At 50.9% G+C, this 24,596-nt stretch overlaps 1 protein-coding gene across 1 annotated transcript; it reads left to right on the top strand.

Annotated features, from left to right (window-relative positions):
- The first annotated feature begins 347 nt into the window (after positions 1 to 347).
- FAM83H (family with sequence similarity 83 member H) lies at positions 348 to 24,464 on the top strand. The gene is given in 6 exon segments (XM_036404460.1): positions 348 to 362; positions 17,139 to 17,599; positions 18,929 to 19,093; positions 19,411 to 19,458; positions 19,460 to 19,536; positions 21,597 to 24,464. Coding segments are annotated over 5 exon segments (3,387 nt in total). The 5' UTR covers positions 348 to 362; positions 17,139 to 17,152; the 3' UTR covers positions 24,247 to 24,464.
- Positions 24,465 to 24,596: the final 132 nt, after the last annotated feature.

Genomic DNA, 24,596 nt, shown 5'->3' with positions numbered 1-24,596 from the left:
GACCAAGCCTGCGGTCACTGCAGAACAATCAGCTCAGTGCTCAGTGCCAGTCAGTGCCTGGGACTCCTGAAACTGAGCTGGCATGAAAACAGGCAGATCATGTTAAACAGCTTCAGAGCAGACAGATAAAGGGCAAAAGCAAAGCTGCACTTAACCCAGATAATCTGTACACATGCAGAGCCTGAGCAGATCAGACCCAGAGTGGCAGCTGGGATGAGTCACCCGTGTGGAGTCAAGGGGAAGATTCACCACCTTCTCCACTATCAAAGAGCCCATGGATCTGCACTGCTAGAGGAGCAGCTCTGGAACGAGGTCCTGCTCTCCAGATTACCTTGTGTGTGCTCGTGGTGCCTCTGGGGCAGGTAATGTGTCTGTTCCTCACATCCTGGCAGTGATCACAGCGGGCCAGCGCCTCACTGGTGGATAGAGCCAGGGGCTGTGTGGTAATCACAGAACCATGGAATGTTGTGGGTGGGAAGGGACCTCAAAGCCCATCTAATCCCACCCCAGCCATGGCAGGGACACCTTCCCCTGTCCCAGGCTTCCCCAAGCCCATCCACCCTGGCTTTGGGCACTGCCAGGGATCCACAGCTGCTCTGGGCACCCTGTGCCAGGGCCTACCCACCCTCCCAGGGAACAATTCCTGCCCAATGTCCCATCCAGCCTGGCCTTGGGCACTGCCAGGGATCCAGAGACAGCCACAGCTGCTCTGGGCACCCTGTGCCAGGGCCTCACACCCTCACAGGGGAGAACTTCCTCCCGGTATCCCAGCTAAACCTACCAGAAGCCAAGCTCCCATCCGGTCAGATTTCCAGGATTTCAGTTTTAAAATCATGGAATCACCGAATCATTACAGTCACAATAGACCTGCGAGAGCGCCAAGACCAAGCACCAGCCCAGCAGCACAACCATGCTCACTGTTAAACCACGTGCTTGAGTGCCATATCCCATCATGTGGGGATATTCTTGGAACAACTCTGTGGCACTTGAGGACACAAACTTGTGCAACCCCCTTTTGATCAGTGCTGAGACCCCTCGCAGTGCTCCTGTTCAGGCTGTTGCCAAAACTGAGGGTATGACCTGTCCGACGCACGTGGGCTGTGCGGGTTCCTGGGGAGAAGAGTGCAGCAGAGCTCTCCGAGCTGCTGCCCCCTGCTCAGGGTGTTCTCTGAGCTGCTGCCCCCTGCTCAGGGTGTTCTCCCAGCTGTTCCTCACCTGCTCAGGGTGTTCTCCCACCTGCTCAGGGTGTTCTCCCTGCTGCTGCCCCCTGCTCAGGGTGTTCTCCCACCTGCTCAGGGTGTTCTCCCTGCTGCTGCCCCCTGCTCAGGGTGTTCTCTGAGCTGCTGCCCCCTGCTCAGGGTGTTCTCCCAGCTGTTCCTCACCTGCTCAGGGTGTTCTCCCTGCTGCTGCCCCCTGCTCAGGGTGTTCTCCCAGCTGTTCCTCACCTGCTCAGGGTGTTCTCCCAACTGCTCAGGGTGTTCTCCCTGCTGCTGCCCCCTGCTCAGGGTGTTCTCCCAGCTGTTCCCCACCTGCTCAGGCTGTCTCCTTGCTCCTGCTCCCCTGCTCAGGCTGTCTCCCTGCTGCTGCCCCCCTGCTCAGGGTGTTCCCTGCCTGCTCTGCTGTCTCTGAGAGCTGCAGTCCCAGCAGAAGCAGCTACCACAATCTGAAGTTAGGTCTCACCTCATTCCACACACTTTGTTTTACCCCGTGTGGTTAATCCAGACATCATCAATCTGGGACACGAGTGTGCTTTGTTTGAATGCCGTTGGCAGAGGGAGCCTGGTGAGACACTGGTGACAAACAGTAATTACCCAGTTTGGATTGCTGCACTAATCCAGTGTAACAATGCAAACACGTTGTAATTCATGAAAACCAAACAAACACCACTTACACACATACATTGCATTTATAGGGAAAGAATGTTCTCTAAAACAACCAATATTATCTTGGAAATAATACAAGAAAATAAACACAACCAACATTCAGAATAGAAAAGCAGCAAAACTTTATTACTAATTTCCAAGTGGAAGGATGCAGGCCTTTTTATTGCATTAGGAATAGCTTTAAAATCAGCAATTCCAGGTAATATTTACTCTGGAGTGCAAAAGAAATTGGCTCAGGAGAAGTCAAACCTACTCCAATAAAATCTTGGTGACGTGTTTGTGTATACAGCAGTAGTGAAACTGAAAGTAAAAGCATCCTGTTTGATATTCAGATTTGAAAGTTAGTTTTGAAAAGCTGGAACACAAAAGGTCCACCAATACCTTTTAAGAGATTTGGAAAAGAGAAAATGAGAGGTTTAAAATGTTTTCTATTTAATAGTGAGAAGACTGAAAGATGATGATTGTATCTACATTACTGAGAAATACTTTACTCAAATACAGGCTATGAGACTTAATGAAGTAGATTAAACTGGTGTGAGATAAAGGCTGAAACAAGAGTGTAGGGTTATCCCACAAGCTCTGGGAAGGCCAGTGTGTTTTTATTGGGATTTAATAACAACTGGGAATAACTCACACAGGTCCTTGCTGGCTGATAGAATCTAAAAGCCAAAGTTCACGAAGATTTTAAGTTCCTTTATGGATAATTCCACACTCTTACTACAAGTCATCATTATTTAAGGATAAAAGGTTTGTAAAGCCATACACTGAAACCTTGCAGAAAAACTAATGAAACAGTTTAAACCTGACTTTCTGAGGGATTTCACCAATTCATATTTCAGTATCACACAGGGAAAAGCTCCAAACTCATGTTGAAACTGGCTTTCCTTACAGGCAGGATTGGTTCAGCTCATTCAGAATCACAGGGGCACTGCTTATCCAATCTAAGTTTACCTGTGAGATACCAGATAGATGGTGTAGCTCCCTTGTATCCAGTGGGGTTCAGCTGCAGTTCATCTTTTTGGCCTGGAAGGTCTGAATTACCCCCATGTACATAGTGGCACCATTCCAAGGTCTCTGGGATGGCCGGTGCTGATACAGCCACCTCTGTCACCAGCTGTCACCAGTGTTCAGTCTGATAGGTCCTGCCTTAAATAGCCATATCAAAACCATGTCACTGCCAGCAACACCATCATTTTTGGGGCCTCAAAACAGATCCTTTGCAGTTTCCTGATGACAGAAGAGGGATTATATCAAAGATGCAAACAAAGACAACACTACATTCCATTAGAGAGCAGGAGTGTTCTGCCCACAGAAGAGAAGCCAAGCCGTTGATGAATCGTTTCCTCGATTCCAGTGCCTGAAGGGACTTCAAGAGATCTGGACTTTAGACAGGGGCCTGGAGAGACAGGACAAGGGGAATGGCTTCCCACTGCCAGAGGTGAGTTTAGTTGGAATGTTGGGAAGAAATCCTTCCCTGTAAGGGAGGTGAGGCCCTGGCACAGGGTGCCCAGAGAAGATGTGGCTGCTCCATCCCTGGCAGTGTTCAGGGCCAGGTTGGACAGGGCTTGGAGCAGCCTGGGACAGTGGGAGGTGTCTGTGGCAGGGAGGTGGAACTGGATAAAGTGTAAGGTCCCTTCAACCCAAACCGTTCCATGATTCAATGATCACTGCGTCCAGCTGCTCCCCCAGCACTCTCAGGACCAGCACTAGCCCATGTCTCCAGGTGCCACATCCACTCCACTGTTCAGTCTCCTCAGGGATGGGGACTGGGCAGCTCTGCCAGGGCTGGACAGCCCTTTCCAGGAGGCATTTTCCAAATATCCCACCTAAACCTCTTCTGGTGCAGCTTGAGGCCATGACCTCTCATCCTGTCATTTATTAACTGGGAGCAGAGCCTGACCGCCGGCTCTCCCTTCCTGTTATGGAGCTGTAGAGAGCGAGAAGGTCCCTGCTGACCCCCTTTTCTCCAGGCTGAGCCGCCAGCTCCGTCAGCCCAGTGCTGCAGACTCTCCCGCAGCTCTGTTCCCTCCTTGGACACGCTGCAGCCCCTCAGAGGAGCCCGAGCCTGTCCCCGCACCGCAGACACCCCGGCCGGGCTGCTCGGCCCTCCGTCCCTCCCTCACGGCGGACCCCCCGCCCCGCCTGAGTCACCGCCGGCCCGGCCCTCACGGCGGCGGCGGCCGGGCGGGACGAGCTGGGACATGAAAGGTGGAACAGGCGCTGCCACGCCCGGGGCTGCGGGGAATCTCGCTTAACCCTTCCCTGCCCGCGGGGCCCCGGCTGCGGGAGCGGGCACGGTGATGGGGGGAGACGGGAGGCCGCGGCTGTCCCCTCAGAGCCGCTTCCACGGCACCCCCGGGGACACGGGGAGAGGGCGCTGCCCCGGCCCCTCCTGATCCACAGTGCCACTGCCCAGGAGCTGCTGCTCGTCTGTCCCCAACACGCCCAGAGCACCACAAGTGCCCGAGGAGCCCAAATGCCCCCTCCTGGGAGCCGCAGGGCCACGACCGAGCTGGGGCCAGCGCCCAGGGGCCCTGCCCGGGGCTGGGAGCCGCGGTCTGGGCCCGAGGCTGGGCTGGGGTCCGTGTCACGGGCCCGGACAGCACCGGGGCTGCGGCGAGCCCTGCCCCGCTGCCAGTGCCGAGCTGGTCTGACAGGCTCGGGGCAGACGGAAGGGAGAGGCCTCCGGCGGCTCAGGAATGCGCAGCCCTTATCTCTGGCTCCCTGCGCGCCTGGGGAGGGAACAGCTCTCCGGAGTTTGCCTTTCTCTCGCTGTTACTCACCCCCGCCCTGCCCTGGGTGGAGCCTCGCTCGCCTGGCTCCCAGGTGAATCAGGTTGCAGGCACGTCCAAGTGTGCAGACAGTGACCCACCACCTGCCCCAGCTCACCTGGGAAGGTAGAGAAGGGTGGAGACCTCGTGGGTACCTGCATGGCCGCCTGAGCCAGAGAGCGACCCACTACCTACCCACCAGCTGGCCGGCTTCCCTGGTAAGGTAGGAGAAGGGCAGGTACCTCCTGGGGTGCCTGTGTGGCTGCCTGAGGTGTAGGGCAAGGGCTGGGGAGGGCCTGTCCTGCTCCTCTGCACAGTGCCTGGCACCTGGGACAGGGAATTTCATAGGCAATCCATGGGCAGGAGGTTGCTGCTTCTATCCAGGAGGGCTTCAGTGGCAGGAGCTCCCAGTTACGCCATGATGGCAGGAAGGGAGAGAGACAGAAGGAGATGAGAGGGGCAAGGGGGGCAAGAGAATGTCCCAGTGCTCGCAGCAGGGTCTGGGAATGGGAAAGGAATGGACTCAGAATGTCCCAGTACAGGCAGCAGGGACTGGAGATGGTGAGGAAAGGGACCTGGAATGTCCCAGCTGTGTTCAGGATGGCAAGGGAAGGGACCCTTCTGTCCTCAGATCAAAATTGCTTATCAAACACTTCACACAATTGTGTCCATTCCCCTTTGAGAAATCCCCCACGAGCGGATATTCCCAAACTCAGCCTCATTCTTTGGGAAGAGCCTTGCAACCCGACTGAGCTCCCCATAACAAAGCCCAAGCCGGTCTCCTGTTTGGACCAGGGTCACTGTAGGGATGTATGTGAGGAGATTGGGACAGAGGGGATGTGCTGTGAGGGCCGAGGTCTGCGATGGGCAAGGAGCTGGGAAGCGGCTCCCGAGGCCCCTGCATTCCACACACAGGGATTGGGTGTGCTCTGAGTGCTGACACGGCCCACGAGCCCTGGCACAGCCGTGCACGTACGGGCAGGAGCAGGGACAGATGCGTGTGGACAGGCGTGCACAGGCACACGGGCTGGCACTTGCTGAGTTTTCCATAGGTGTGAGCCCGACAGACCTCAGGACTGGTGTGTGAGGACAGGAAGGGGATGGTTCTGTGTTGCTCACTCTAAATTGGCCAGGGTCAATAGGGGTCAATTGTGGATCTTGCCTGGCCTGAGGATTGGGTTCTCCATCTAGGACAGTTAGAAAGGGAAGAGGCACCTGTGAAGGAACAGAAGTACTGATCACATCCCTCTGCTGCTGAAAACAACTAATTTGTGGAAGCTGCAATAAGCTCAGCTGCAAGAGAGGCCAAAAATAGGTCAGTAACAGCAAACTACCCCAAACCAGATCAGTGACAGTGGCAGCAATGCTGAGCACCAGTTCCCATTCCCTGTGCAGATGTTCTCCCTGGATCAGGAGGCAGGAGAGCAGAGTGTGTCCCAACCCCATTAGATGGACACATGGGAGCTGTATTTTAGGGAGAGAAAGTTGTTTTCATTTTGGTCTCACTCCTATTTACCCGAGGGACTTTATAGTTGCATTTGAGGTGTAAAAAGAGAGTTGGATTTGCTGTGACCTGGCAATAGGAGTATTCTGAGGGGGGAAAAAGGTCTTGCTCTTCATATGGTTTATGGGAAATTGCATGCCAAAGGAAAAAGTTGTTGTTTTCCCCATTCCTGGAAGGTTCAAGACTGGGATGGGACTGGGAGCAACCTGGTCTATTGGAAGGTGGCAGGGGGGTGAAACAAGATGGGTTTGAAGGTCCTTTCCAACTCTAACCTGTCTGATCCAACTCTAATCAGTCTCTGATTCTGAGATTCTGTAAGTGTGGAAATGTCTGTATGCTTGTGTCAGAGCAGGGTTGTGGCTCAGGACAGATTTACCCATGTTCTAGGCATAATTTTTCTGGCAACCAAAACTTTCCAGGCAATGGAAATTCACCTCCAAACCCTGCAGGATTGGAATTCTTTGCATTTTACAGTTACATGGGACACGTCTGGACTGCTTATCAGGCCCCGTGTGCTGGATTTTTGTAGTCTTAATGAGGAAGAGGAGATTGATGAGTGCATTTCTAAAATCAGTGTGTGGGGGAAGTAAAAGTCAAGGGCAGCACATGGTTCTCCCCCAAATTAGACCTTACACTGATTGTCCTTTTTTTTTAAGTTCTCCATTTTAGACTTCCTTATACTTGCTACTTTTGAATAAAAACCCAGGGGAAGGGATTGGCTGCAGGATAGAGAATGTGAGACGAGCATTGCTATTGTAGATGTGGCACTGGGACATGGGTTAGTGGTGGCCTTGGCAGTGCTGGGAGTGCCATTGGACTCGAGGGTCTCAGGGGGCTTTTCCAATCCAAAGGACTCTGTGATCATTCAGATAATCTCCTAAGAGACACCTTTTTCCTGCAGGATGACATTTCATTTCCAGCTGCTGTAAACATCAGGTTTTGTGCTGGTGCTCCCCACAGCTCAGATTTCCCTGTCCACTCTGTACCCTTGCTGCATGGGACAGTTAAGGCTGACAGGTTCACGTGCTGCCACTGTGGGACACGTTGACAGGTGTCTCAGCAACCACTTCACAAAGAAAATTACAACATGTAATTCTTCTGCCGCTTTTCCCTTCCTCTGGCCTGCAGAAAGATCCCCTGGATATCCCGAATGTCTGGCCACTTTCTCATTCTCCACCAAAGAATGTTCTGTGGGATCCCTTGCCCTAGTAAGCAGAGATGAGTGAGAGTCCAGTGGGTTTTGGAGGTGCAGACCAGGCACTGGTTCTACTCTGCCACGTGCCTGCAGCATTCAGGGCATTCACTGCTCACCTGAGACACAGAAAATGTTCTTGGAGCCATTTATCAGGGTCAGCTGCCACAGGTATGAACACAGAAAGTGCAGCTGCCATCTCTAGAAACTCAGTGAAAAGTTGATTAATTGAAGCAATTTCTCATCTGATAGCCAAAACTTCTGCAGTGAAACTCCCAGCAACAGGCAGAGGTACTGTCTGTTTTTTAACGATGACTGAGATCCACATGAGACCATCCAGAGTGAAGAATGGGGTGACATTCTCTCAGATGATTAACAGGGAGTGATCAGCTGTTCAGACGACCAAAGGAGAAGGTCTGGGAGCATTTTATGACATTGTAATAGGAATAACAAATTCCAACCAGAAATTCTGACAGTAACCCAGGCTTTGAGCCTACTGCCTGAAGAGGACACTGAGAAGGAGAACCTGGTAAGACTCAGCAGGAAATGCAGAGAGAAGAATGGAAAGAGAAAAAATAAGAATTAGGACTTGGCAGAGGCAGTTGTAGCTAAAAAGTGCCTAGTCGAGGTTATTTGCCGTATTTCCCTGTCCTGTTGTGAGGAATGTGCCTGAGCCCTGCATTCTCATGCAGCCATGGAATGGTTTGGGTTGGAAGGGACCTTCAAGACCACTTCCTCCAACCCCCTGCCATGGACACCCTACACTAGCCCAGGCTGCTCCAAGCCCCATCCAATGTGGCCTTGGACACTTCCAGGGATGGGGCAGCCGCAGCTTCTCTGGGCAGCTTCCTCTTTGCCCCAGCTCTTGTACAATTCCATGTTCTGACCAAAGTTGGAAATTCTGGGCTACACTTCAGAACTACAGATCCTGCACCCCTGTAAGACTGGCAGGATCCTTTTCAGGAGAGGTCCAACCCTCAGAACAGAAAAGTGAGGAGCAGCTTCTGGAGAGGACAAGCATGTCCTGCTGTTCATACAGGTTCTTCCTCTGCAGCAAGATCAGAAGGCACTGGCTTGTCCTTCTATCACACAGTGCAGAATTAAAAACCCCACACCTTAAACCATATTCGAGGAGACAGGTCCCTTCCCAGATCATTTACCGAGTACAACATTTTCTTGAGAGCAAGCTAACACTTTCCATGTCTCATTGTCACCATGTCTGCTCCAGTCATTTTCCCTCAGGCATTGCTGTCCTCTCCTAAACCCAACCCTCCCAGAACATCAGCAGTTTGTTTGCATAGGATCTTTCCTATTTTTTTGAGGCCAAATATTTTTTTTTAAATAATTGATTTGTAAACTTTGTGTATAGAGCCATTTTGGAAACATGATTTTTTTTCACAGCCCACCCTAAGAGATGTCAGTGATGCCCCTGAATGTGGTGTACAGGCCAGGTGAGGCCCATCACAGGGATCAAAATGCCTTGATTCATTTCTTGCCCATAGTTCAGAAGCCCTTTGAGTGTTGATAGCACAGAGGGGTTTGTGGCTGGCTGAGCAGTGTGCCTAAAAACCAGTCTGTCTGTGCTGCCTTTCTTTTCTTGGTGCTGTCTAGGGCAGTGAGAAGAGGAGGTGGTTAAGCCCAGGAACTTTTGTCTGTACTTGCACATAAAGGGTCTGGGGAACAGCTTGGCTCTTCGCAGCCCTTTGCAGACTCGGGGATCCAGCCCTGCTTCCTCGCAGGCAGCTCCTTCCTGGGTGCTCCAGGCAGCCTGGGCTCCTGGGAGTGTCCCAAAGCAGCGGAGCAGGTCCAGCCAGGGAGGGATCACCTGAGCGAGGCAGCCTGGGAACTGGCTGTGCAGGCAGAACACGTAACAACAAGCACTGGAGTCAGCACAGCCAGGCAGATGGAGCCAGCCCCAGGTGCTGAGGCATCTGCAGGGCTGGCACCAGGCACAGCAGATGAGAGACAAAGGGAGCACTGAGCCGGTTCCCTTTTGCTTAGACTGAACAAACATGGTCCAGCGCCCTTGATTCACACCTGGCACAAAGGCTCTGGAGAAAGGCAGGTCCTTTTATTTATTTATTTTAATCTGTAGGGCTTTGTGGTGATCACAGCGTGTCTGAATCTGTGATTTCCTGCTGCTCTGTTAGGAAAAAACAGTAAAAGTCTGTTGAAATGGAATATAATATGGACAGGCACCAAATGCTGCCCACATCAACAGGTCTGTGCTTTTCCCAGTTTCTGCTCCTATAATGAATCCAGAGGAAAGGGACAGTTTTTACCTCCAGCTTTATCTGCCAGCCAGTTTTCCTTACATTAAATATGTAAATATGTGGTTGAGTGTTTTTCAGTGTGGAGGAATCTGCAGGCTGTGATCACATCTGACTCTTCCCTTTATTAGGGGGGTCTGACAGCTTTTGGGAATCTCAGAACTGAATGTGTGTGACAGGAATCACAGGCAGTAAAGTCACTCCCATTTATACCAGTGGGAACAGAGGCAGATCTCAGGCCAAGCTGAAGGGAAATTTCCCCACTCCTGTCTTGATCATAGCATGGGGATGGCTGAGACCTGCCTGCTCCTTCCTCTCCACCTGCTCCTCTCCTCCTGATGGCTTTTTGGCCGGGAAGGGGAGTGACTCCACTGGGACTCCCTGTGCACCACTGCAGCAGCAGCAGCAGCAGCAGCAGCAGCAGCAGTGCCGTGTCTGACACAGCAGCAGTGCAGTGTTTGATGCTGCAGCAGCAGTGCAGTGCAGTGTCTGACACAGCGGCGGCAGCAGTGCAGGGTCTGACACAGCAGCAGTGCAGTGTTTGATGCTGCTGCAGCAGTGCAGTGCAGTGTCTGACACAGCGGCGGCAGCAGTGCAGGGTCTGACACAGCAGCAGTGCAGGGTCTGACGCAGCAGCAACAGCAGGAGGAGCAACAGCAGCAGCAGTGCAGTGTCTGACGCTGCAGCAGTGCAGTGTTTGATGCAGCAGCAGCAGTGCAGGGTCTGACACAGCAGCAGTGCAGTGTTTGATGCAGCAGCAGCAGTGCAGGGTCTGACACAGCAGCAGTACAGTGTCTGATGCAGCAGCAGCAGCAGCACTGCAGGGTCTGACACAGCAGCAGTACAGTGTCTGACGCAGCAGCAGCAGCAGTGCAGTGTTTGATGCAGCAGCAGTGCAGTGTTTGATGCAGCAGCAGCAGTGCAGTGTCTGCCGCTGCAGCAGTGCAGTGGTTGATGCAGCAGCAGCAGCAGCAGTGCAGTGTTTGATGCAGCAGCAGCAGTGCAGGGTCTGACACAGCAGCAGTACAGTGTCTGACGCAGCAGCAGCAGCAGTGCAGTGTTTGATGCAGCAGCAGCAGTGCAGTGTCTGCCGCTGCAGCAGTGCAGTGGTTGATGCAGCAGCAGCAGCAGCAGCAGTGTCTCTGGCACAGCCCAGGCAGATGGGCGGAGCAGACCTGGATCCTGTTTCTCCTCAGCCCATTCCAGGGCCTTCATCCCCCACTTGCTGGGTTTCCAACAAGCTGCTTCGTGCTCTCCTTTATCCACTGCCCCCGAGCATGGGAGGAGTTGCTGCAAACAGCCACAGAGGAGCTGCCTTCTGTTCTGTTCTCCTGCAGCTTCCTCCTGCCAAACCCAGCCACCGGCCCGGAGAGTGCCAGCGGTACCCACACCACCTTCTTTCTGTGGGCTCCTTGGGGCTTCCTGTGCAGGGCCGGGAGTTTGGCTTGGTGGCCCTCGTGTGTCCCCTCCAGCTCGGGAGAGTCTGTGGTTCCTTCCACACTGTTCTGTGTACCTGTCCGTGCTCATGCTTGTCCCAGCCATTGCATTAGGAGAAGGATTTCTTGGGGAGAAACTAAATTTTGCAGGTTTGGTTCTAAGGTTCTCATCATAAGTGGTGATAGTCCTAAATTTATGGACATAATTTCATAGAATGATCACTTAGGATAGCAGAGAAGTGCATGAAATGCCAAATAATGGTAACAGACTTCTAGAATGTCTGAAGAAGTAACACTGTGACTCTAAGTGTCAGCTGGAATCCTGCTGCTCTGGAGCCAGGCTGGGACAGCTGGGGCTGTTCAGCCTGAAAAAAACTCAGGGGACACCTCAGAGCCCCTTCCAGTGCCTGAAGGGGCACCAGGAGAGCTGGAGGGGGACTCTGGACATGGGCCTGGAGTGACAGGACAAGAGGGAATGGCTCCCCACTGCCAAAAGACAGGGCTTAGATGGGATATTAGGGAGGAATCATGGAATGTTTTGGGTTGGAAGTACCTTAAATCTCATCCAGTCCCCCACCTCTGCCGTGGGCAGGGACACCTTCCACTGGCCCAGGGTGCTCCAAACCCCATCCAGCCTGGCTTTGGACACTGCCAGGGACAGGGTAGCCTGTGCCAGGGCCTCACCACCCTCACAGGGAGGAGTGTGTCCCCAATATCTGACTCATCCTCCTGTCAAAACTGCCTCCCATCCTCTGGTAAATTCTGGTATAGAGCACTGACAGTTCAAAGCAAGATCTTGGTAGGATGAGTTGTGTGACAGGGTAAGGGGGAATCTCTGAGTTAAAACAGTTGAGGTCTGAGCACTGAGGCTTTAGCAGGCTGACTTGTTAATGTCTGGGAGAAAAATTAAGAGAATATTTGGCCAAACATGAGCATGTCTGTTAGAAGATAAATCCTATCCCGTATTTCTTGGATATTATCTGTAAGGGGGTGCAGGTAGGCACATTGTACGTATGCATTTGGTCACTGATCCTGGAGGAGTAATCCTGGTTCTGAAACCTGGGGGTTTTGGGACATTCCAGGTGCCTTTGGGCATCTGAAGCAGATGTGACCCCTGCTGTGCAGAGACCCACGAGGCCAGGCCAGGCCCCCTCGGGCACCCATCCAGGTGACATGGAGGGCCTGTGTGTGAGCACCGCAATTGCTGCCCTGGCCATGGCTTGTTTGCACTTTATTTATAGTGACTTTCCCAAGGCCTAAGGGCTCGGTGATGGGGAGAAGTAGATTTTCCCCCTTGCTGCCTAATTTACCTTCTGGAATTTTTCTTTCCTTGAAGCACCAGGGGCTTGGCTGCAGGATCAGTAGGGATGTCGCTCAGTGGTCTGAAGAATGTCTTGGGTCCTGTATTGGTGTTTTCTGCTCAAAACATCCAGCTTCAAGCAATTGCTGGAATTTTTTCCCAGGTCATATTGTCAGGATGCAGCAGGATTCCTTTCCTTTCCTGTCTAATGGGGCAGTTGTCTTCCACTCTTCCAGGGAAGCGTTTCCTGGTAAAATTGCGGCTCTTGAAGGTGTGGAGGACGTTGGTGATGTGATCACATTGGTGATGTGCTTGAGCTTTCCTCCTCCCTTCTGGAGGTGCACTGCAGGGTTTTTGGAGTAGGGGACTTCAGGGCCTTAGTTTTCCAATATTGTCATGGGGATGGAAGAAGGGATGTTGAGGGTTCCCTCTGGCTGAACACATCTCACAGCTGCCGGTGCTGGCTGGGCATGAGCTCCTCCCCTCCTGTACCCACTGACAGTTCAGTGCCTGAGCTGTAACTGCACATAGAATATCTTGTTACCCATTATAAAGAAATATTTTGTTACCCATTATAAAGACCCCCAAGCAAATTGCCACACCTTATTCTTTTTAGCATTCTCATTTCTCCCTCAAATCCTCATCACTCCTGTCAGAAGATTTTGTAAACTGGGACCGGCAATTAAAATAAAATGAAATTCCTAATTAAATAAAATGAACAAGCATGTAAGTAAGTAAAATTCTCTATAAATCAGTACTTACAGGGTGAAAATCTACATTTGGAATATTTTCAGTTTGTGGCTCAGCTTCTTTGACAGTTTTGATGGTTCAGAATTCCAGAAATACATTTGTCTTTTTCTGGGGTGAAAGAAGCTACAGGAAATAGACTTGCAGGTAAAGTTCAGACAAGGAGCCAACCCCTGCTTGAAGTCACAGAGTCACAGAGTGAGCTGAGTTGGAAGGGGCCACACATCAAGCCCAGCTGCTGGCCCTGCACAGGACCACCCCCAGGAGTCCCACCCTGTGCCCCAGAGCGTTGTCCAAATGATTTTTGGACTCTGCTAAGTCCAGTGCCCAACCACCCTCTGGGGGAAAAACCTTTTTTTAATTTCCAACCTCACCCTCCCCTGCTGCAGCTGCAGCTGCTCCCTCGGGTCCTGTCACTGGGCACCCAGAGAGGAGATCGGTGTCTGCTCCTCCTCCTCCTCTCACGAGGAAGTTGTGGAGTGCAGAGGTCTCCCCCCAGTCTCCTGCAGGTTGTTTTAGGTGCCCCTGACCAAGGAGAATCCAGCCATCAGGGAAGAAGAGAGCTGATAACTAATAACTGATGTGTGTCCAGGCTCCTGTCCCTCTGAGGGGAAACCTGACCTTGTGCTCCCTGAGCTCTGGTTAAAAGGAGCCAAGGCTTAAAGCATGGAATGCCCTACAAAATACATGGAATACACAGTTCTGGAGTAAAAAACTAGCAGGGCAATGTGGCACAGTGAGTGATCCATCTCCTATTTCCTGAGGCATGTGAACTGCTCCTCCACCAAATCCAGCCTTGCACGGGGATAATGGACACACTTGGAATGGAGCAAGACTAGTTAAGAGAGAAGTGAAAAGACAGGAGTTTAAAAGCCAGTTCTGTCTCAGAATCCTCCCTCTGGCACACAAATATCAGTCAGAAGTGGCATGTGATTGCTTACATCTGATTTGGAGAGGAATTGCTTTCCAAGTATTGGATGGTTTGATCCAGAACTAGACAACTGGCCTGGCAGTCAGCAGCTTCATGACACCAAATCTGACCCAGGGCCTCAGAGCTCTGCCAGCTGCAAACAGGTCATCCCAGGGGCTGGAACAGAGCAAAACAAAATTATAAAAATCCATTAACTAAGTGCAGAATCCATCTGAAGTCAGCAAGAAGAGCTGTAGCAGGAGAAATTTTATTTATTCCTTGACCTGAACTCAGCTCACACCCACCAAAGTGACAAAAGGTCATAAATATCCTTTGGGGTTCCAGATACTTTCTTCCCTTCTGCTTTACCTGACAGGGAAGGGTTTTGGAAGATAAAGGAAATATCCAGAATTTAGTGTGTTTGTATATATATATATGTGTGTGTGTCTATAGCTATTTATTTATTTCCATACTTACTTATATGTATAAACCAGCGTTCTTCATGCAAACTGAGAATTCATCAACATGGTGTTGTTCTTGTTGCAACCCAGGGAATTAAAGGATGCCAACAGTTTATGGCATCATGGAAGAACCAGATGCTTTGGGTTGGAAGGGACTCATCCTATTCCATGCTCTGCAAGGGCACCAGACCAGGTGGCTCCAAGCCATGGAACACATGAAGAGCTGGGGCAGACACCTGTGGGGGCACAAACACAACTTCTGGTTTTTGTTTCACAGTTATGAACTATGGGTCTTTTCCAGGCCCCTTCCAGACATCCCCTGCAGGCTCCCCCGACCATCCAGGCCAGCAGCCACCCCCACTGCTGGGTTCAGTGATACCAGGACACCCCCAGCTCCGTGTCCGTGTTCTCCCAGTGTCTCAGGGAAGCCCACGAGGAGCAGTTGGCTTTCACATCAAATTTACCTCTTCACTGGTGCTATTTTCCCTGCTTATTCACAAATGTACTCATCTTGGGGGGCTCAGGTGACTCCTCACTGTAAACACTGGGAGCAGAGCCTGACCCCCACATGGCTGCACCCTGCTGCCAGGGAGCTGCAGAGCAATGAGAGCTCTCCCAGATCAGCCCAGCTGAGCACAGGGGTTTCCTGGTGTCCCTCTGAGCCTGCCAGGTTCACCTTCTGTCCTTTTGGTCCTTGTTCTGGCAGCAGAGCTGCCCTGGGCACAGTTTGTAGATGTCAGAGTTCAGGCGTAAGCCTCCGTTTTTGGGAGCTGAGGAATAAAACATCCATATCCCCAGCGCACTCCAGCTGTGAGTTCCTGCTGAACCTGTGTAGTGCTGCTGTTTTCTGTGGTCCTGCCCAGTAACAGCCAGTATTGCTTGATGCTTATTTAAAGCTCAGTCTTCTCCCTCTTCATTTATAACTGTAGTGAAATAATTATATTAATCAATATAAAATTGCTTTGCCATTTCACCAGCATGATCTTTCCTCTGCTGTTTTGATTGCCCAGCAGTACCAGAGGGTTCTTCTGATAATTCTTCCTTTTGATACTGCACTTGTTCCTTTGTCTCTCACGCTCCCATCTCTGAGCAGTGTGAGCAGTTTGCTGTGGGACCTCTGTCCCCTTCCTGGGTAATGTATTAATGAGTTGGATATGTTGTTCTTCTGTCCAAGATTGATGGCACATGGGAGCAAGTCCTTAAAATGGCACTGTTGAAATAGTTAAAAGCAGGAACACTGGTGACTTGAGTATCCTAAAATCACAGAATCCCAGGATGGTCTGAGTGGGAAGGGACCTTAAAGCCCATTTTGTTCCACAGCCCTGCAATGGGCAGGGGCACCTTCCACCAGAGATACATACTGGAGTGCTCTGTATCCTCTCCTCTTACACAGAGAAAATAAGACAGAATTAGAGAGGGAAGATAAATGCAGACAATTCAGACTGTATAGGCAGCTGCATGTGAGAACTGTAGAAATGAGTATCTGTTGCAGTACCTCACATATGGAGCTGTTGGATTTTCTTATCCTTACATTAAGACTATAATTTTTCCTGTTGTATCATGCAGCTTTACCAGGAGTTCCAGTTTGGAGCAGGAGTAATTTGTGGGGGTTGGGGCAGGAGTAACACAGCACTGCTGTGTGCTGGGCAGGTGGTCAGGTAAGAACTTGACACTGGTTTATCCTCACAGCTCCTGATGAGTGATAGTCTGAGTGTGAGGTTTGATCTTCTCCCAGTGCACGGCAATCCCTCCCATTTTGGGAGCAGATGTGTGGGGTGGCAGTGAGAGCAGCGACCCTCACCTCCTGTAACACCACTCAGCAGGAGTCACTCACTCTTTGGGGGTCAGGAGGAAATCTCTGCTGGCACCTCAGTGGTGGGATGCAGGAAAAGAACATTCCAGCACTGACATTAGTTCAGAGTCTAAAGCCAAAGTGCTTTGAGCATTTTGTGGATCAGTCAGATATTACTGTTGTGGCACAACAAACTTTTCTGTCAGAAATGGATTAAAATCAGATTTGTCTATAGTCTCAAATAATTGTCCCCTATAGACAATTACCAAATATTGCATGTGAGCCCCTTTCAGCTCTGTTTTTTCTTAACATGAGGAGACTGAAGAAGTGATCACATCCCTTGTTTTTTATTTCTTCATTCATCTCATGGAGACTCTGCTTCTGTTCATGTGCTGAGATGGTGATAACCCAATCTGTAAGGGTCCAGAGGGTGTCCTTGTGTTCAGGCAGGGCCACATTACACATAGTAAATAACTTCTGTAGCATTTGGAAATTAATTTTAATTGGGTGTAGATAATAACCACCTAGAGCTTTGCTCTTGACTTTCAAACAAACAATAAATTGAAGCTTAGCAACCAGCAGCCTAAAAGAGAAAGTTGATCATTCTGTTGGATGCATTGACCTCGCTTATCCCAGGGCTGCGTGGCTGATTTGTTCCATATTTTGGCCCAGAACAGTTAACTCTGTGAAGGTAATGGTTAAGTGACTCACACCCCTGCCTAATTTTAGTCTCCCATGCCTTTGAATTGAACTTTCTCCAGCATTGCTCCATGTAGTTTTAATCTGTGCCTTTGCTCCCTGAGGAGGATGTGTTGGATGTGTTGCTGTCACGACACTGCTGTATCTCAGGGATGTTCTTTGTTCTCCTCCAGCTCTCCCTCCCCCGATGGCTCGTCGATCCCAAAGCTCCTCCCAGGGGGACAACCCCCTGGACCCCAACTACCTTCCCCCCCACTACAAGGAGTACTACCGCCTGGCCCTGGATGTGCTCACGGAGGAGGGCAAGGAGAGCTACCAGCGCTTCCTGGCCGAGGAGGCGGCCCCAGATTTCCTCTGTGGCTCCGAGGTGGAGCACATCATCCAGAACCTCCAGAAGCCCCAGTACGCCAACCAGGAGGGCAGCACGGACACGGCGGGGGACAATGACATGGACGGGTCCTCCGGGACGTACTGGCCCATGAACTCAGACCTGGCCGTGCCTGAGCTCGACCTGGGCTGGCCGATGGTCTTCGGCTTCAGGGGAACAGAGGTGACCACGCTGGTGCAGCCACCCCCGCCAGACAACCCCAGCATCAAGGAGGAGGCTCGCAGGATGATCCGAGCAGCTCAGCAGGTGAGACAGGGAGAGCCCAGCCAGAGCAGAGGTAAAACCACACATGTGCCAGAGAAGCATCAGGAGGAGAATCACAGTGCAGTGGTTTGGGTCAGAGGGACCTTAAAGCTCATCCAGTTCACCCCCCTGCCATGGGGATGGACACCTCCCACTAGCCCAGGTTGCTCCAAGCCTCCTCCAGCCTGGTCTTGGACACTTTCAGGAATGGGGCAGCCAGGGCACGCTGTGCCAGGGCCTAATCCCCCTCACAGGGAACAATTTCTTCCCAATATCTCATCTAACTCTGCCCTCTGGCAGTGTAAAACCACTCCCTTTGTTTTGTCACTCCAGGCCCTTGTCCAAAGTTCCTCCTGAGCTCTCAGAGCCACTTTAGGCACTGGAAGGGACTGTAAAATTTTCCTGGAGCCTTCTCTTCTCCAGGCTGAGGAACATCAGGTCCTCTGCTAATTTCCTGAACTTTGCTTCCAGAACCTGACAGAGGAGCAGGATGATCCAAATCCAGCATTGACTGCACCAAAACTTGTCTCTGCTCTGCTGTCATGGCACCGTGCCCTAGGCCTTGCTAAAACACACCAAGAGTTCACAGAATCCCAAAACATTAGAGATTGGAAGGGGCCTCTAGAGCTGGTCCTGTCCACCCCCCTGCTCAGAGGAGGTCAGTTAGAGAGGGTCACTCAGGATGTGTCCTTGAGCATCTCCAAAGGTGGAGACTAAACCTTTCTGGACAGCCTGTTCCTATGCTGATGGTCTCCTTACAGTCCCAGAAGCTTTTCTGTAACTGAACTGTAATTTCCTGTGTTTCAGTCTGTCCTTGTCCTTTCCTTGGGCACCACTGAGAAGAGTTTTACTCCTTCCTTACGCCTTTTCCATCAAGTATTTGCACTCAGGGAGCTGGGAAAGACAGGAAGGGAGACCTGTGAAGCTGCTCCCCATAAAATCAGCACATGGATGCAGCTGAGAATGGCTGCCTGAATCTGGCCAGGAAGTTACCTAAAAATGGCACGGGGATGTTGGAGTGGGGGGACCAGCTCCATACACCATCCAGTGTGATTACATGGCCAAAAAATTCATGGAACTATTGGATTGATGAGTCAGGAAGCACGCAGGGAGGTTTCTCCTCAACTGCATACACAGAACATGCACCTTCCTGGGCAGAAATTCTCCTTCCAGTTCGGGGCCCACAGTGCTTAAGGGGACCTTTAATTGGGATGGTCCCTGTTTCAGAAGGAAGCTGAGATGGGAACAGGGCAGCTCTGGGGTGTGAGAAGCTGGGATACACGGGTGGTCAGGGGCTCATGAGGGATGAGTCCTTCCTGCATCCCTTCCCAGGTGGTGGCCATCGTGATGGACGTTTTCACCGACGTGGATCTGCTGTATGAGGTGCTGGATGCTGCTTCTCGCCGGGTGCCTGTCTACATCCTGCTGGATGAAATGAACTCCCAGCTCTTCCTCGACACAGCTGCCAAGTGCAGAGTCAACCTCAACTATGTGGAGGTGAGCAAAGACCTGCCCTACCTGATGGGTGTCCTGAGGGGGTGTGTCCTGCACACAGAGGGCCAGTATGGCAGGAAACACCTGAGAAGGGGGAGAACCTGGTGAAAGATGAAGTGAAGAAAGCCAGGAGAGCTGGCACAACACGGGCTGAGGGCTGGAGAAGTGCTGAGAAAGGGGTTTGTACATCGGTGTGAGCAGGCAGAACCACTGGAGCTGGATAACCCCAGTGGGGGTGGATGGGTTAAAAGGAGGCAGGGAAGAAGGGGCAGGGGAGGGAATGAGGGTCCCATCTGAGTCAGAGCCTTTCTGGTTTGCAGTTCCTGAGGGTGAGGACGGTGTCTGGCCCAACCTACTACTGCCGCACAGGGGATGTCCTTCAAGGGGCACCTGAAGGAGAAGTTCCTGCTGGTGGACTGCATGGTAGTGCTGAGTGGCAACTACAGGTGAGGAGCCCTGTCCAGCTCAGAGAGACAGACTCAGTGCTTTGTGCACAGGGCTGGCTGCAGAGGAGCTCAGCTCCCATCTGATTCCAAGGGAGAATTTGCCATAGCATAAGGAGTGCAAGATTTGCTTCTTAGCCTGGACCAAATGAACTTTGACCCCCACTCACAGAATCATCAAGTCACAGCATGGTTTGTGTGAGAAGGGACTTTAAAGCTCATCTTGTTCCACCCCCACAGCCCCACATGGGCAGGGACACCTTCCACTATCCCAGGCTGCTCCCAGCCCCATCCAGCCTGGCCTTGGACACTCCCAGGGATGGGGCAGCCACAGCTGCTCTGGGCAACAGAGAGGTGGCTGGTTTTAGTGGGGGGTGGTTTTAGTTAGGATTGAGATCAGCCATTAACACATTACCATTCTTTTGGGAATAACAATCTTACCAGCTGAGGCATTAATTTCTGGCGGAATAAATGTTTTTAGTGAGTTGCAGTAGAAGAATTTCTCCTTCACATATTAAAAGGGTGATGGGGTAAACACCTGTCATGCTCTGAGAATGTAATCATAGAATCACAGAATGGTTTGGGTTGGACAGACCCTAAAGCTCATATGGTTTCTCCCCGTGCTGTTGGCAGGGAAACTTCTAGGCCAGGTTGATCCAAGCCTACCATGAGTTGCTTCTCATGGTGGAAGTTAAGCAAATAGAATTAAGGGTATTTAAAACCACAGTATATGAAGAAAAAATTGTAAGAATCTGATTAAAGTGCACATTCCATGACAGTAAGATTTCACTTTGTTTTTTTTTCCCTGGTGTTTGAAAATAATTACTCACATTTGATGCTGAGAGCATCGAGTAAATTGTTCAGGACTACTTCTGCCACACTCCCATAGCTTTGGGCTTTCCAATATTGTATCACTTCTGAAGTAGGAAGTTGTGGAAGCGTTCAAGGTGAGGCTCACCAAGGCTTGGAGCAGCCTGAGCTAGTGGAAGGGGTGAAACAAGGTGTGATGGTCCCTTCCAACCCAGACCAGTCTGGGATTCTGAGAGACAGGCTGGTGAATTGGTAAAGCAGCATTCTGGCACTTCCACATGGATATCAGGGACACAAGTTTTGCTGACTGAGTAAGGACACTGAGTAGCAATTTTTTGGGAAAAGTACTCCATTTTGCAGTGGAGGTAGATACAGCAACTGAAGAAGGCCTTGAGCCCAGACAACCCCAAACCAAGCTTCCTTCATGTTAAGAATTAAAAAATCTGTGGCAAAAAAAAAAAAAAAAAAAGAACAGTAATTCTAAGGGTTTTGGTTAAGCCCAGCAGGCAGCCAAGCCTCACAAAGGTGTCCCTCATCATTCCCAGCAGGATGTGGTAGAGAACTGTAAAGGTGGGAACACTCCTGGGTTGTGATACAGTTTTAACAGCTGCAGCAAACCTGCACACACAGGCAGGGCAAAGTAAGGGATCCCTTCCCTGCATCCCATCACTCAGACAGGGAAAAAAAGCAGAGCTTGACTTGGGAAGATGAACGCCATAACACTGAACATCTTCCTCCCCCATTTCCAGCCCAGCTCCTTCTGTTCAGTCCCCTCAAACTGTGTGGGTGGAAAGGCTGTGCCACCCCAGGAGTAGGATCTTGGGTTTGTCTTTTTGGAGGTTCTGTTGGCACATCTCCCAGCTTTGGGGTCCCCCTGACTGGTGTCACCTGCCAGGTGCTGAGGGGACACACTGAGAGTTGTCCAGGTCATTCCTGACAGTGCTGAAGACAGGAACATCTGCTTCACACAAGGATTATCATCAGCTCGCTCTGGGTGACATGACTGACTGGCTTTTTAGAACAGAAATCATTTATTGCCTTGTAAAATTCTCTGCAAAGATGTGATCCCAAATCAATCAAGCTGTTAGGTTTGGGAACAGTCATGTGTAACACACAGCTGCAGGGGAATTGTCTGCCGTTATTTTGCCCTATTTCTGCCCAACCAGAAAATTTAGAATTTGCTTCAGGTGAGCAAATGTTTTAATGAAAACAGGTACAGCTGAGTTACTCCATCACTTCTGTTCTCTCTTCAGTTTCATGTGGTCCTTTGAGAAGATTCACAGGAGCATTGCCCACATCTTCCAGGGTGAGCTGGTGGCCAGCTTTGATGAAGAATTCCGCATTTTGTTTGCACAGTCGGAGCCTCTGGTTCCTCCAGCCAACGTCCTGGCAAAGGCAGAGAACACATTTGCCCTGGCTCCCTTTGGCAATAACATGCCTTTCTTCCCCAAGAAAGGCCCCCTGATGTTCCAGAGGGACGAGAGTCTCTTCCCCTCCTTCATGGACAGGGTGGATCCGGACAGGTACTTCCTGTCCAATTTCCGGCGGGATGACATGCTGCGGCACACCGTGGAGGGGTCGGCCATGCGCATGTACAAAAAGGTGGAAATGGAGAATTCCCAGATGGATCCCGTCAGGGGCTTCCTCCGTTCCAAGCAGCTGGAGCTGGACGCTTTTAAGAGACACAGTTTTGCAGAAGGAACATTTGAAAATTTTGCTTCTGCCAAGCAGTACACCCGGCAGATGTTCATGAACAACATGGATGAGTTCAAAATCCAATCCAGTCATTTCCAGAAGGACCAGTTCTACCAGTACCAGTTTGAACATCCTCATCTTCCTGGCAGACCTCAGGGATTCTTTGAGAGGATTCGAGGGGGGAGGCCGGGATTCAATGAACTGGAAGACTACGGAGAGGGACCCCGATACCCCGAACTGGAGCCCAGTTTCCCACAGGAGGGTTTCCCCCTACGGCTGGACTACGTGCCCTCAAATTCTTCCAGGGAGGTGAGACATGGCTCTGACCAGCTGAACCCCACAGGCAACGGCCCCATGGGAATGATGCTACGGAGGCAGAACATTGGACAGAAATTCATTTGCCAGACTTCTCCCACGCAGAAGCAGAGCTTGGAGCAGCGCCTGTTCCTACAGGACAAGGATGAAGAGCAGGATGACGACAAGAACACACAGGAAAACAGAACGGGGTTACGGAACTGGAGGATTTCTTCGTACCTCAGTGCGTACCAGTCGGAACCAGATGAGGGGCTCCCAATGCCGATGGAGTCCGAGGCGTACAACGATGCTCTGGGGGATCCCCTCACAAAGCACCCCACTGACCTCGTCCCAGCCTTCAAACCCCCCACGCCCTTCAGCAGCAAGCCACTGGGAATTGACAGTGCCAAGGAATCTGCAGATTCTGATAGAGCAGGTGAAGAAACCTCGATCATGAAACCAGATGCCTTCAGGTCCAGGATAAATCCCTTGATCCAGAGGAGCTCCAGGCTCAGGTCCTCTCTGATTTTCAGTGCTGCCAAATTAGATCAGCCCAACACCACAATAGAAAAGGTGCAGATGATCCAAAAAGAGCAAATGTCCAGTGAGTTAACAAAGGACAATGAAACCATCAAGACAGCTGCCTCCTCCAAAGTGGCCGAGCTGCTGGAGAAGTACAAAGCTGTGGGCAAGGACATGGAACGGGGCACGGTCACCCACACCAAAGCTGTTTCGGGTTACCTACAGGAGGAATCTCAGAATACAGAGAAGAAATGTACCAAATCTGTGCAGTATAAGATTCTGGAGAGCAGGGTGCTGGACTCCAAAGACTCCTGCAGTACTTACAAGATGCATGGAGATTTGGACAGAGCATTTGGAATGGCCTCATCCACCCCGCAGCTTGGGGACGCATTGAGTAAAGATCCCCTGGCACATCTTGGCACTAAGGTGGACAAGCTGTCATCCCGGTTTTACCCCATTGAGAACAAACCTCCTCTTCCAGAGAAGGAGAGCCTCATATTTGTAGGAGACACTCAGAAACTGGCTCTTCCAGAGAAGAAGGACAGAGTGACCTTCAGAGAAGACTCTCCAAAATTAGTCAACACAGACATGAAGAAACCACAGGTGAGGACAAGTACTACGTCCTCAGTTCTAGAAAGCCTGTCTAGAAGTCAAGGGTCTGACAGCTCTCTCAACAAATCTGAGGAAGACTGTTCAAAACAAGAGCAAAATCCCATGGAGTTTTTAAGAAAAGGGTCACTACGGCTGAAGCAGCTTTTGAACCCAAAAGGTGAAAAGAAATTGGAGGAGGAACCTGCTTCTGAGAGTGGGAAATGTGACAAGCAGGCAGTGGTGCTCAAACGATCATCCATAGGGGACTGCCAGGAAGCAATGGAGGAAGAAAAACCCCCCAAATTCGCAGCACCACTGCCCCCCAAGAGCAGCCAGACAACGCAAGGGAGGTTCCCGTCCTCCACAGCCAACATCCTGTACAGCAGCAACCTGCGTGACGACACCAAGGTGATCCTGGAGCAGATCTCTGCCAACAGCCAGAAGAACAGAGCTGAGCTGGCCAAGCAGCTGCCGTCCACCAGCAACCCCGACCTCTCCAGGTCGACCACAAGCTTGGAAAGAAAAGGGGAAAAGGAGAAAAGCTGCAACATCCACAGGTCAGAGAGCTTTGGGAGCCAGAAACGGAACCTGCAGCGGCAGCCGTCGGAGGACAGAGACACCCTCCTGAAGAAGATGGAGAACATGAGGAAGGAGAAGCGAGTCTACAGCAGGTTTGAGGTGTTCTGCAAGAAGGACGAGCACACGAGTCCCAGTGAAGAGGAATATGACACAGATGCCAAAGACAAGAAAATGGGAAAATTCATGCCCAAAATCCTGGGGACCTTCAAGACCAAAAAATGATCCTAGAAATCCTATTTAATTCCATTTAATCACTGACTGTCACAGGAGATGAGGAAGAAACTTGTCTATGATGGCTACAAACCCCAATGGCAATGTTCTTCTTGATTAGTGAGCAGAAATGTATCCAGCATGAGCCTCCCACAGCACAGTTTGCTCAATAAAGTCAGGTGATATCAAACCTTATCACAGTATGTTCCAAATAAAACAATTAAAATGCCAACGTGCTTAAAAAACAAGTCTCTGTTACTGTACAAAACTAAGTGATAGTCTCTGTTAAACTCAAGGAATATTTTCAGCAGAAAAAAAACATTCAAATTTCAGAAAAAAGAAAACCAGAAAATTCAGTACTT

This window comes from Molothrus ater, chromosome 1 (genome assembly GCF_012460135.2).
Source record: "Molothrus ater isolate BHLD 08-10-18 breed brown headed cowbird chromosome 1, BPBGC_Mater_1.1, whole genome shotgun sequence".
NCBI lineage: Eukaryota > Metazoa > Chordata > Aves > Passeriformes > Icteridae > Molothrus > Molothrus ater.
This window is presented reverse-complemented; position numbering and strand designations above follow the sequence as displayed.